Source organism: Jaculus jaculus, chromosome 2 (genome assembly GCF_020740685.1).
Source record: "Jaculus jaculus isolate mJacJac1 chromosome 2, mJacJac1.mat.Y.cur, whole genome shotgun sequence".
Taxonomy (NCBI): domain Eukaryota; kingdom Metazoa; phylum Chordata; class Mammalia; order Rodentia; family Dipodidae; genus Jaculus; species Jaculus jaculus.
In genome coordinates this window covers 70,938,165-70,952,184 of record NC_059103.1, presented here as the reverse complement: position 1 = coordinate 70,952,184, position 14,020 = coordinate 70,938,165, and the positions used below count along the sequence as shown (strand labels likewise).

Below are 14,020 nucleotides of genomic sequence, written 5' to 3'. Positions count from 1 at the left end.
CTGTGCTGCACAAATGGGCCCTTACTTTCATCAAAATCCTAGAGTGCCTTTTCTAAAGGTATTTGAAATTATACTTCTGCTACATGGAATATTTTCCAACAAACACCATAACTGTTTATTCTTGGGTATCTCAAAATTAAATCCACATGGCACTGTGTTCTTGCTCTCCATGGCTTCTCAAACACTCTTTCCTACTGTGTTGTCCTTTACTGAGCATGTGCTGATAGGGGGTTACTTCCTGTATTCATGTTCCTAGGGTGCCATGACTTGTCTTTTGTCAGGTTGATTTGTTGCTTTTTATCGAAAAAAATAAATAAATAAAAAGGAAAGGTAATATAGAATATTCTAAGTAAGTTAATACTTAAATTTTAAAGATAGCTTTTACTTAAGATTTTTTTAAGTATTCTTTTTTTCTTTCCATTGTCCATGGGTTGCTCTCCCTGTCTGTTTCTTTCTATTGAAAAAATATGTTTTATTTTTATTTATTTATTTGAGAGATGGACAGGGAGAGAGGGAAACAGAGACAGAGAGAGAATGGATGCACCAGAGCATCCAGCTACTCCAAATGAACTCCAGACACACGCACCACCGAGTGCTTCTGGCTTATGTGGGTTCTGGGGAATTGCATGTGGAGCCTTTGATTTTGCAGACACACACATGCCTTAACCACCAAACCATCTCTCCAACCTACTTAATGAGCTGTATTAAGCTAATAAGAATCATGAATCCTTTGTTTCAAGGGAACAGTGTACAGTTTCAGGGAAGCTATTTGTGTTGATTAAGTGAATGGAAATACAAATCTAGAAAGCATTAATAATTGTTAAAAGGGTAGCAGTTCACCTTGATGTGTTTACACAGGAGTGATGATGGATAAATGTGATTTCTTGAACTGGCTGCATAGTGGTGGACTGAGAGTGAGTTCATCTTTCTCTTGCTGTGTGATCTCATCAACAGTTCCTGCCCTTCTTTCTCTATCTCCCCTCCCCTAATAAAATCTCAATCATTATCATATCATTAACAAATAACTTACAGGCTATGTAGAAATAAGTGAAAGCCTAAATCTTCCTTAAAAGACCTGTATAATTGAGGAATTTGTGGGATTTGATGATCTAATTTTGATAGCCATTCTTTAAAATATGTACTAGTAACATTTTTAAAAAAAATGTTATAGTATTTCCCCCATGAAAACATCCAAACCTATTCTTTCCTTATAAAGAAAAAATGAATGTTTATTGTTGTTTAATAACAAACAGGACAATCTTACACTGTCCAAAATTTTAAAATCACTTTCACATCAAGTATTATTTCTATTGTCACATGCTATAAATTAAAAGCATTAAAAGTAATGTTTAAATCAGTTGTAATTCTACAACTTTCATTAGAGTAAAAAAGGAATGACCTTATTGATACTTTCAGTATTTACTCCATGAGAGTTATGCTAATTGTGGTTATGACAGTCTATATATTAACTTCATTGAGGACATACATGTATCAGACATGTTGCAATCCTCTTAGAATTAAAATGTGTTCATGAGAGCCCTGTTGATATTTCATAAAAATACTTAAGACATCATACTTTTAAAATCTATCCTGAGGGCTGGAGAGATGGCTTAGCAGTTAAGCGCTTGCCTGTGAAGCCTAAGGACCCTGGTTCGAGGCTCAGTTCCCCAGGTCCCACGTTAGCCAGATGCACAAGGGGGCACACACGTCTGGAGTTCGTTTGCAGAGGCTGGAAACCCTGGCACGCCCATTCTGTCTCTCTCCCTCTATCTGTCTTTCTCTCCGTGTCTGTCGCTCTCAAATAAATAAATAAATAATATTTTAAAATCTATCCTGAGTATTTCCCTAGGATTTTATGGCTACTCTATCATAATTTGTGGTTAGAAATAAGTTTATGTTTCCATTTTCATTACAAGATATATGATTTTGTTGCTAATGATATGTGAGTTACAAATTTGCATAGGTTTGTAAATAGAACACATCTTGCCAAAAATTCTAAAATGAGCTAATGAAATCTACTTAATTACTGTTTCCTATTTGTTTTAATTTTGTAAATTTGCTGCATGCACCATTGTACAACTAACTACAATAATTGCTGCATGGATTACTTTTGTGCTGCACCATGTGTCTCCTAGTGTTGTATAAACCGTATTCCCTCACAAACCTCATGCAGTTTCCTGTGGAAAAAAATTAACTCACTTTACAGAATGTTGAAGAATATATTTGAGCTATTCTAATCCATATTAGTTATTTGAAGCATGCATAAAGATATCAATACACTTTAAGGTACTTTTAGGATTAGCCTAATTTATATAGCATCAAGAATAAAAAATAAACTTTGAAAAATATACTTCTATGCAGTATTTATCCTGCATGCTAGAGAGATGGCCCAGTTGTTAAGGGCATTTTACCTGTGCAAACATAAGGGCCTAAAGAGGCCCTACATATTACTAAATTTCCAACTTCAGGCACACATAAACAGCTGGGTATGGCCACGTTCATCTGCAACCCTAGCACAGACCCAAGAATTGCTGGAACTCACAAAAACATCAGCAAGCTCTATCATCAGTAAGAGAGTCTGTCTTCAGTAAGAACCAGTAAAGGACAATGGGATACCTGATGTTCAGCTCCAGTCACCACAGGAAGGAAGCTCACTCAGCTACAGGAAAGTTCATGGGATGCCCCATCGGCCCATACACGTGTATACAGCACATGCATATGCACATGCACATGCATATGTGAACACAAACGCACACACACACACACACACACACACAAGCAAAAATAAGAAGAGGAATACTACACCCCTATCTCCTAGCTGCCATTTATAGAAATCAATTTACAATGCATAAATACATGACCGAAGATTTGCTTCCATGGAGATACTAAATCCTGTCAAGTTGACAACCAGAGATTAATCATCACACTTATTAGCCAATAAGTCTTAATTAGAAATCAGCCTTTATGCATTAGATATTATTGATACTAGATAAGTTAAAAATGACTAGCTACTGCCAATTTTACTAAAAAAATTATGTTATCTGACCTATTTGTTTTTCCTTTTAGGAATTGGAATTTTCAAATTTATTTGCTGTTCTTCACTGCATTCATTCATTTTTTGCGGCCAAAGTAGCATGTCTGGACCCTCTATTTTTAGGTAATCAGGCTTCTGCCTCTGCTGCTGGCACCTCTGCAACAACAAGCAAAGCAAAGTATACAAACTGACGTACTGAGCAGTTTTTGACATTTACCATGACTAGTTAAACCCATGAAGACCCCAAAGAAACCACTGTATCTCCACATTGATAAAATCAGACTTAAATTTTAGGGAAAAGGTCATGAGACGTCTCAGACATAATTGTCTTCTGGAAGGCACCTGGACATAATCCCAAATGAACTCCCTCACTTGATTTGTATCAGTGTTTGCTTTCACCAAGCATGAAGACAAAAAAAAAAAAAATGGATGGTGTAATATATGTAAATAATATAAAAACTGTAAGGTACTTATAAATAAAATGAGAATTAAATGGTTATTTCTGTATTTTAGAATATTTTGTATGAGAAACATGTATTGGGCCAGATCATGAACTAATGTCTGTCATTGTATTATGAATGAAAGAGGTTCAAAAATGACAGCAAGGAGCATGCAAAAGAATAATTTCATCAAAGAATGGAACAGTTTAATTTGCCATCTTAAGTTTCTCCTTATAGTCTCATCCCACTACATTGGCATTCCAATTCTGTACAACTAATTTTAAATTGTTCTTTAGAATGACAGAAAGATAATTACATTGACCTATGATAGACACACTGTGAAATGTACTATTACTCCTTGGGGTCACTGTTATTAAAATGTTTTATTAACTGCCAATGTCAACCAAATATGCCAAAAATGTATTAATCATGATTGATGGCAAGATTCATGAATCTTCTTTTTCTTCCTTTGTTTTAAAGACTTCTATTTTGCATAATAAGATGTCTTATCAAATTAAAGATTTATAAATCTTTGGTGACTTTCTAAAAACATTTTCAGAGAAAATAATATCATCAAATATGGCATAAGAAACTATTACTTGTAACTCTCACTACCATTTCTTCATGAACTGGAGCACTCCTACAAAACAGTCTCAAACCTATTATTTATGGTTTTTGTTTGAGTAATACATTATGAGTATCTGGCTGAGATTTGAAACTAAAAGTTAAAATGTACATCTTGGTCTGTCTTGGAGAGTGATTAAGTAACAGCAAATGATGTAGGCTATTTTAATTATCTTACCTTAGCAGATAAATATGAAGAGCTAGAAATTTGTAAAACAAAAATGTATGCATCCACAAATTCAAGGCCAGGTACTATGTGGTTGTAAAAAGTAAAAAAACCTCTGTCCTTCACTATAGGTTTACTGGTGTCAACTTTTAGACAACTATGTGCGTATTGCAAAGAATTTAATTGGCATACTTTCCTAAGTAAATAGACTTAATAAGGTTTCCTTGTTAAAAAAAGAACATGTGTTTAATAAGCAGTTCAGTATTCTTTTCTTAAATAAAAGAAAATGTCATTCAAGACTCAAGAAGGAAGGAAGTTGTTTATTTCAAGGATGTATATTCATTAAATAAAAAAAATAGAAAGTTTATTTGGTAACAGATTCCTTAAAAATAGTAAATTGGAAAAAAAAGCTGAGAACATGTGATTCAACCTAAGAAGTGTTAAGTTAGACCTAAGATGTTTCATCAAATAACTGGAAAATTGGATGACAAAGTTCTAGTATATTTTATTTTGATAATCAAATTGAATACACACCATGATTAGGATATCACATTGAAATGATTGCTTGATATATTAATCACATACATGGCAAAACATTAAGTCCACCAAAAATCTGACTTCTGTAGATTATTTCCAGATTTGCAACTGGAGAAAGAGTAATGAGAGATCTCCACCCTTGTAATCAAAAAGGTGGCTCATTGCTACTAAACTGCAGCTCAGTGTATCCCGTGTTGGGTGATGCCTGTGTGTTCACAGTGTAATGATCTGGTCTGTCTGCAAGCTACAGGAAATGAATCCTTCATCCAAAAGTAAAATAAATAAAAACAAAGGTTTAAAGTTTTACCTAGGTCTTATAGAATCATTTAAAAATTAGTGACAGAGTTTATAAAGTTCAATTTAAAAGTACAAAGAACACCAAGTAAGTTTCCTTTCTGTTATAAAACTTTTGACTGTAATCATGTTCATGATGACATCAAAGGTGAATTCTGGGATCCTTGTGAATATAGGGTTTGTGTCTAAGTATTCACAGACACACATGTACAAATGTACAGTTATAAATATAGGACATTGACCTTAAAACTAAGAGTATATTTCATATATATATATGTACACAATATTCTTTAAGTTATACTATAAATGTTGCTTGAATTACAACTTATTACAACATCCTTCTTGTTATTTTTTTACTAATGAGAAAATACCACAATGCCTAAATTGTTGTTTAACATGATGAATAATGAAGGAAATACTTTTAAGATTTCATCAGTTAAACAATTAGTATTAATTTTTCTTTATAGTGTGATTAGCCATTATCATTTTTATGGCCAGGACTATTGGAATGAAAAGTTTAGAAATGAAAAAATATAAATCTCTATTTCCCATATAAACAAGATTAGATATATGAGACTGATTTACCAAGCTCTAGTTTAAACATTGAGCACACTTAAAAAAAAAAAAGTTAAAGTACATGTGAACCGCTCCAGTGCCTTGATGTATGTTAAGGTGTATATGTACATGTGTGCATGTGTGTGACTGAGAGTAGGTGAAATCATCAAAGAGTTCATTACAATGGACATAGTTCAAACTTAAAGTGGACTACCACTCACAGAAAAGAGTCTGTAACTATTTCAAAAATGCTAAGTAAGATAATGTCTATTGCCTAATAATCAAATATGTCATTTAAGATGAAGTATAAAAAAGCAAGGGCATTTTAATTTTGTTATAGTGCAAGAATAACTTATTTCAAAAGTATTTTAATAAATGCTATAAATAAAATGTTTACCCCAACACTTACCACCCAGTCTGATTTTTCAAGGGAGAATACACTCATTTATTTCTTGCCCATATTTCAAACCTAAACCAACTTACAGCTTTCAAGCCTGCACTTGTAAAACTGCCATTCAAAAAAAAAAAAAAGAAAAGCAATTACTTGGAAATAAATGCCAAGTCAATATCAACCACCAGAGAAAGCATTTTTACAGAGGTGACAAAATCCTCCTCTGGGTGTGTTAGTTTATGGGTCCTTATTCCCCTCATTTACAATGACAAAGCTTCTCCATAAACTTAGTCCATGTTGAATATTGGCTATAAGTGAAGCTTGACTTATAACTGAAGAACAGTAATAACTTTACCAATAACTTAAATTTAATGTTTGAAATTAGCAGTGTGGAAAAGCTTGAAAGCACAGAGACAACCTTGTATTTTACTTGGTAAGGTATGTGTAGATTCTCCAATATGACAACATTTCTAGAATCAATCCTACCATGCCATTAGGTCTCCTGAAGGAATTGCTTGACTTATACCGATAAAATTGTTTATTTCATTCTTATTACTTAATATTTTAAAGCCAAGTCATCTCATTGCACTTTCTAATTTACTTTGGAAGATAAGCAAACTATTATAAATGTCTTATATTTTATACATATCAAAATGCAATGAACTATCAGAAATATGAAATGTAAATATATTTATTTCATTTTTAATTTTTGATGGATGTTTATAAAATGTAAATTAAGAACATGACAATGACTTGTCACTTCATTCTTTCAGTTAATTAATGTATTACTAATGAAAGTATACCTTTTTTAAAAATGAAGTATACTGGAAAATAAAAACAACTGTTTTTTACTACATTTGTTCTGAATTTCTTTGGCTTTGATTTGTTGCATGTGTAGTTTTACCATGGTCCTGAGTCACTAAACTTCAATGAAAACAGGAAAATATGACGGGTCTATCATGGACAGAAAATTATTTGTAATATAATGTGAATCATCAATATTCATGAAGAATTAATATTTGGACTCTCAAAGACACAAAAGCATGAAGAAACATGCTATTTGCCATATGACTTTCACAATCAGAATCACAGCTTTTAAACATGACAACTTTGATATCTTTATAATGGCTCATTATGGGTATAATCCACGTTGAGATGCCTGCGCTGTCATTAGTAATAGAGAAACAGTTCATCATATTGCATCCTACAGGACCACAGTTGTCTTTTTGGTAATAGCAATGCCATCAAAATGAGTATTCACAGGGCTGGAGAGATGGCTTAGGGTTAAGCGCTTGCCTGTGAAGCCTAAGGACCCCAGTTCAAGGCTCAGTTCCCCAGGTCCCACGTTAGCCAGATGCACAAGGAGGCGCACGCGTCTGGAGTTCGTTTGCAGTGGCTGGAAGCCCTGGCGCGCCCATTCTCTCTCTCTCCCTCTATCTGTCTTTCTCTCTATGTCTGTCGCTCTCAAATAAATAAATAAATAATGAACAAAAAAAAAAACAACACGAAAAACAAAAACAAAAAAAATTTAAAAAAAAAGAGTATTCACAGAAATCATTTAGAACAGTTCCAAGTTTGATATTATCCTGGTCACTAAATGAAATTTTAAAACAGTGTCTCACCATTCATTTTGAGAAACAAAGGAAAAATAAATTTTTATTGAGAAATTAAGGTTTTTTTTTCCAAATATTTTATTTAGTTATTTGAAAGGGGAAGAGGAGAGAAGAAAAATGGACATGCCAGGGTCTCTAGCCAGACACATGTGCTACCTTGTGCATCTGGTTTATGTGGATACTAAGAAATTGAACATTGTTTACTACCACCAAGATTAATATTTAAAACAGATCAAGTCTCCAAAAGATATCTTAATGTCACTTTATCAGTGTCATTTTTAGCCCAGCCCCTCTCCACATTGCTCTGTTCTCTGGCTTTGTGCTATTCCATTTTTAAATCTAATGTATGTGGATCATCTTTGTAAGCCCGTGGCTTTCTTAGAGGGGGCCTCTGAGTCCCATTAATGCTGTCAATGTTTTGTCTATTTTACCGTGGAAAATATGCTCCTGTATGGAAGCACTTACCTTCTCTCCATATGAATGCCACTTGGTTTATTCCCAGTTTTGGGTAACTACAATAAAAAGATCATATAAATGCATACGTTATTTTATGCAGAGATTTTTATTTTACAATGCTCTTGGAATAAGATTACTATATCCTATGGTAAGCTAAATTTTTGGTATGTGCACAGTATGTGTGGTGTGTGTAGTATATCTACATGTATATGCTGATGTTCTGACCCATGTGCTCACCTGTGGAGTCCTAGAGGATAACATGAGGTATCCCCTCCATCATCAACTCCCTGTCTTTCCTTTCAATGTAATCTCTTCCAGACTCTGAAACTTGTCATGCATTAACCCAATAATGTTCTTACCTCTTCTCACCACAGACCTGGGGTTCAGATGTGTGTTACTACACCCAGCTGTTTACAAAGGTTGTGGAGATTCAATTAGGGATGTCTCACACCCACTCAGGTCCTGAGGATTCCGCAAAACAAATGCACTTACCTACTGAGTGATGTCCAGCCTGAAGAAAGTAAAATTTTAATCAAAATGCTTGCCCATAAGCAGAAACATGATTGATTTGGACTCAATGGCACCCAAAAAGGACCAATATCTGATTGGTTTATGGACTCAGGGAGCTGACCTAGGGCCAAACTGAAGAAGAAACAGGAAGTTCCTGCTAAGCTTGTCCCTAGCACCCATCTTGGACAGATATGATCAGATCCAAGTTTCAGTTCTGTCAAGATGAACATAATGTATCTCCTTGCTCCCTCTTTGGGTTTCTGTTCCTTACTTACCTTCTGGAGAAGTTAGATTTCTTTTATCTCCTTCATTACCAATACTCCAGAAAGTGAGGTGGGCAGATCCATTTGGGAACAGCCTTGCTTTCATTGAGAGACCAAACAAAGACAGAACACACACTCTTTTATTACTGACTAAAAAGGAAGAATGAGAGGGAGAGCAAGAGGACAGGTTGACGAGAGGTAGCTGAGACAATGCCTTTTTAAATGTGAAGGTTTTATTGAGAAAATTGAAAGCATTATGCCAGGTACCATAGTGAGGTCTGTAGCCAGAGAGTGAAAGAGAGGTTCTAGAAATCCAAAGAATAAAGTCAGGTGTTGTCTTTTTATGAGTTTCTAAGGGAAAGGGCTAGGAGACAGGAATGGGAGACAAAGAAGGCCTCTATACTTTCAAATTCTTTAAGGAGGAACGGCCATTCTGTTTCCGCTCTGTTCTTTGATAAGATTTCCTACAGGGGCACACTCTCCTGTCCATCTGATGTTGCCCAGGAGGTGAAGTCCACCCTCCACTCATGCCATCATTTTCTCCTACCATCATGGAACTTCCCCTAGAGTCTATCACCAATGCTGTGTTCGTTTTGATTTTATTGAGCACTCTGGCTGATCCAAACCAGTATCCTTTTTCTTTTTTTTTTTCTTTTAATTTTTTTTGTCATTTTTATTTCATTATTTGAGAGTAACAGAGAGAGAGAGAGAGGGAGAGAAAGAGACAGATAGAGAGGGAATGGGCGCGCCAGGGCCTCCAGCCACTGCAAACAAACTCCAGATGCTTGTGCCCCCTTGTACATCTGGCTAACGTGGGTCCTGGGGAATCGAGCCTCGAACCAGGGTCCTTTAGGCTTCACAGGCAAGCACTTAACCGCTAAGCCATCTCTCCAGCCCCAGTAACCTTTTTCAAGTTATGAGCTCAGAGGGGACTCTTAGTTCATGGGTGATGCCAACATGTGCATTGCCATTGCGATTTCCCTTCTCATGATCCTGATATGTGTGATGGCTACCTATGGTGCATACAAGCAACATGCTGCCTGAATCATCACGTTCTTCTGTTACCAGATCTTCAATTTTGCCCTGAATACCTTGGTGGCGATCACTGTGCTTATTTACCCAAACTCCACCCAGGAGTATGTACAGCGGCTGCCTCCTGACTTTCCCTGCAGAGATGCTATCATGTCAGTGAACCCTACCTGCTTGGTCCTTATTATCCTTCTGTTTATCAGCATTATCTTGACATTCAAGGGCTACTTGATGAGCTGTGTTTGGAACTGCTACCAATACATCATCAATGGCAGGAACTCCTCCGATGTCCTGGTTTACGTTACTGGCAATGATACCATGGTGCTGTTGCCTCTGTATGACGATGGCACTGCAGTGAGTGGTACCACCAAGGAGCCGCCACCACCGTAGGTGTCTGCCTGAGTGTCAGCGCGGTGGAGCGGGAGCAGCGGTGGGATGCCAGCCACCCAGCAAGAGCTCTGTGCTTCCACCTCCACGATGAGCTCTTTAAGCCCATTTGTTGTCAAATACCACGTTTTATGATTTCAATATTAAGTTGGATTCCTCTTGTTGTAGTCATATGCTTTAGCTGGTTCACTGGGATAATGTAGTTATAGGATTCTTTCCTGATGGGTGTGGGCATAATAAAGTCCCTTAGTCTTTTCCCCCAAATTTAGGTGGCTCTTAAGTTCCCCATATTCACTTTATCTCTCTTCCCTATCTCTTTTGAAAAGGTAAAATTAAATCAAAATTAGGTAATACTTTTCTTAAACCATTCCAGTATATAGAACAATCCCTTATGAAAACAAGAATACTAATTGCTGTAGGTAAATAAGAGCCCTTATGTATAAGAATTTCCTTCATGTCCCTAAATTCAGAAGCATTTGGAATTTGCTGGTTAGATTTTCTCCATTTGCTATACTGAGATGACCTGATACCAGGAGACAGTGAGCTAGGGGAGGGGGTCCCTGTTACAGGAAAACTGATTTGCTTGTGTGGCATCCTCTTTTACTGTGTCCTGCCCTAGCTCAATCTCCTTATCAAGTAGAATTGCCCATACTCGTTTGCCTAAAAATATGGGGAAAGGTTTTTATTTGCTGTCCATAAGGTACTTCCAACTCTTGAATTTCTAAGAATGGCTAATCATCCTTTAAAATGTCTAGAAAGATGAGGTGGGTGGTTTCCCTGTGCAATGCTCTTGAACACAAAGGACAATTATGTATTTGCATGTTCAGAAGCCAGCAGCCCTCCTGCTTGCTCATTGCTGAATGTGATGTAAATGATGGCTTTCAATTAAAGTGAGATGTGTCCACATCCTGAAAATGAAAAAAAAAAAAAAAAAAAGAAAGAAAGAAAGAAAATAGTCTTACAGGGCTCAAAGAACATTTCAAAAGAGGAGACAGAAAGAATGTAAGAGCCTTGAGGTGATCAGGAGTATTTTGGAGCACTGTCCTCTGGACTTAAACTGACTAATGCGTTCATAAACCCACAGTGGTGATACATAGGCCCCAATATCTCTGTGTTCAGAATCTATCAAGATCTTAACATGGAGCACTGAGGAAAACAAAAGCATTGATATAACAGAGCAAAAATATTTTGATGTTATCTACAGAATGGAAATCTACACAGTAGTAAGGAAAAATGAAGCAATGAAATTTGATGAGACAATGGACAAAATTGGAACAGATCATTCTCAGCGAACTCACACAATCACAGAAAGACAATTGTTGTATGGTCTCACTCACTGTGGGTCTTAAACTCAATCTTCCCAATATCTGACATACCTAATGGACATCTCAAGGAACAGACAATAGGGCGCATGAGGATGGAGGGGAGGGTAAAGGGCGAGGGGCACAAAACTGGCCCCAAAGGGAAATGTTACCATAAAATCCTATATTGTGAAAGACAGACTTAAATGGTGAATCTTCATCAGGCCCTTAGAGGGAACACCTGAGTCAAAGGATCCTGGAGAGGGTACAATGAAGGCTAAACTCAATCTCCTGTTTCTTTCCCTCTCTCTCTCTCTCTCTCTCTCTCTCTCTCTCTCTCTCTCTCTCTTCTTTCTCTCTTTTTTTAAAATTATTTATTTATTTATTTGACAGCGACAGACACAGAGAGAAAGACAGATAGAGGGAGAGAGAGAGAACGGGCGTGCCAGGGCTTCCAGCCTCTGCAAACAAACTCCAGACACGTGCACCCCCTTGTGCATCTGGCTAATGTGGGACCTGGGGAACAAAGCCTCGAACCGGGGTCATTAGGCTTCACAGGCAAGTGCTTAACCGCTAAGCTGTCTCTCCAGCCCTCTTCTTTCTCTTTTATGTTACCTATCCTTTTCTTCCTTCTTTTCCCTTGGCACTGGCCTGTAACTCCCAGTGCCAGGATGAGTTTAACATCCACAATGAACTGTGGACCAGAGAGACATACAAGTTTTTCTAAAAGAAGACAGATTTCTGTCAGAGCATTTGGTGACCCACCAAAGGTTAATAGTAAGACCTTACTGCTGAAGATACCATATGCTGTTGGTACAGAAAATAGAGAGACCTGGCTGGAAACTGGGAGAGAGTCAGTCTCCAGAGAGTTAGCTTGTCTAGTGCATGAATGTGTTACATGCACAACTGGGGGAAAATGACCAACATCTGTACAAGCAACTCATAGTCTAAGCTATTCAGCAGCAAACAACCTGATGTGATGCTCATCCAAGTGCAATAGTGACACACAGTCATTGTGGGTAACCAACTGCTCTTGGATTAGCTAACAGGTCCACACAGTGAAATGTAACCCATAACTGGAACTGGGAAGAAAGTCAGAACCATATCCAAAAATCTAGTCTGCTCTCCAATATCAAGCTTCCACCAATATTGGGCTACAAGAGGACCTACACCTATTAAATTCCTTCTAAAATAATAATTTTTATCCCATTTATCCAGTGCTGATTTCACTATCCATTGGAGATTCTGCTTCTTTGTTTCAGATGGACTCAGAACCTGAGGAGAAATTCATCCCATTGCACCTCACCAGGGCCTCAGCTGAAACCATAGAGTAATTGTGGAAATGTGGTACCAGCACAAGGGTGAAGGAGATAGACACAGAGGCACTCAACTCCTATCAAACTAGATATCCAGACACATAGAGGTTCTCACGTCCTCATCACTGAAGTATACCTAAAATGAACCTAACATGGCTCAGGGAAATTCATGGAAGAGGGGAAAAAAGATTGTTAGAGCCAAAAGTTGGGACATTATGCACAGAGATATTGCCTCTTACCCATAACTGATGGATATCCCCACAATGCACGACCCACATTTCCCCAATAAGGAGGGTCCGTCTGGATGGGAGAGGACAGGAAGGAGGCTAATGATGGTACCAACATGGCTGTTTACACACTGAGTATGTACATAAATTAAAAAAAGAAAATGAAAATGAAAAAAAAAAAATCTATCTTGAAAGAGGAGGGTCCTTAGGTGGGGGAAGAGGTTACTAAAGAGGATAATAGAAGTGGAAGATTATTTAATTACTGTATGTTCATAAATTATAGTTCTCATTTAAAAAAAAAAACAACTGTTATTTTTCTTTATTTGAGAGAATGAGAAATAGGCAGGGGAGGGGTGGGCATAGGGAATAGCCACACCAGGGCCTCCAGCTGCTGCACACAAACTCCAGATGCATGTGCCCCATTGTGCGTCTTGCTTACATGGATCCTGTGGAATTGATCCTGGGTCCTTTGGATTTTTAGGCAAGTGCCTTAACCACTAATCCATTTCTCCAGTCCCTAAATTGCTCAATTTTAAAAATTGAAAAGAGTAAATTGCTAAAATTAATCAGTCGTTTTAGTTTGTTCAGCCTGACATACTTTTCATTACTTATTCTAAATCTAAGACCTCCTTTGATCTCTGTATCAAGTAAGTAAACACTTTGAGCTGCCTCAAAGACTATTATAAGGAACTTTAAAACCTGAACACTAATAGCTCCAAATTGGTCAATTTCTTAAACTCCTTCATGTTATAAAAAACTCTCAACTGTGCAAGGTATTTCAAATTTTGCTGAATATATTCCTAAGTGAAGTGTCATATGTAAATATTATATCAGACACAGAAAAATATATCCCAGATCATAATTATAATAGCTAAAT

At 36.8% G+C, this 14,020-nt stretch overlaps 1 protein-coding gene and 1 pseudogene across 4 annotated transcripts in view; both read left to right on the top strand.

Annotated features, from left to right (window-relative positions):
* Sntg1 (syntrophin gamma 1) overlaps positions 1-3,516 on the top strand; it is a 922,134-nt gene extending 918,618 nt beyond the window's left edge. For all 4 annotated transcript variants that reach the window (XM_045143328.1, XM_045143330.1, XM_045143327.1 and 1 more), the window contains one exon: positions 3,067-3,516. In XM_045143328.1, the coding sequence (XP_044999263.1) occupies positions 3,067-3,225 (159 nt within the window). In that variant the 3' untranslated portion in view covers positions 3,226-3,516. The remainder of the gene's footprint in view (positions 1-3,066) is intronic.
* Positions 3,517-9,434: 5,918 nt separating this feature from the next.
* LOC101596247 lies at positions 9,435-10,314 on the top strand (annotated as a pseudogene).
* Positions 10,315-14,020: the final 3,706 nt, after the last annotated feature.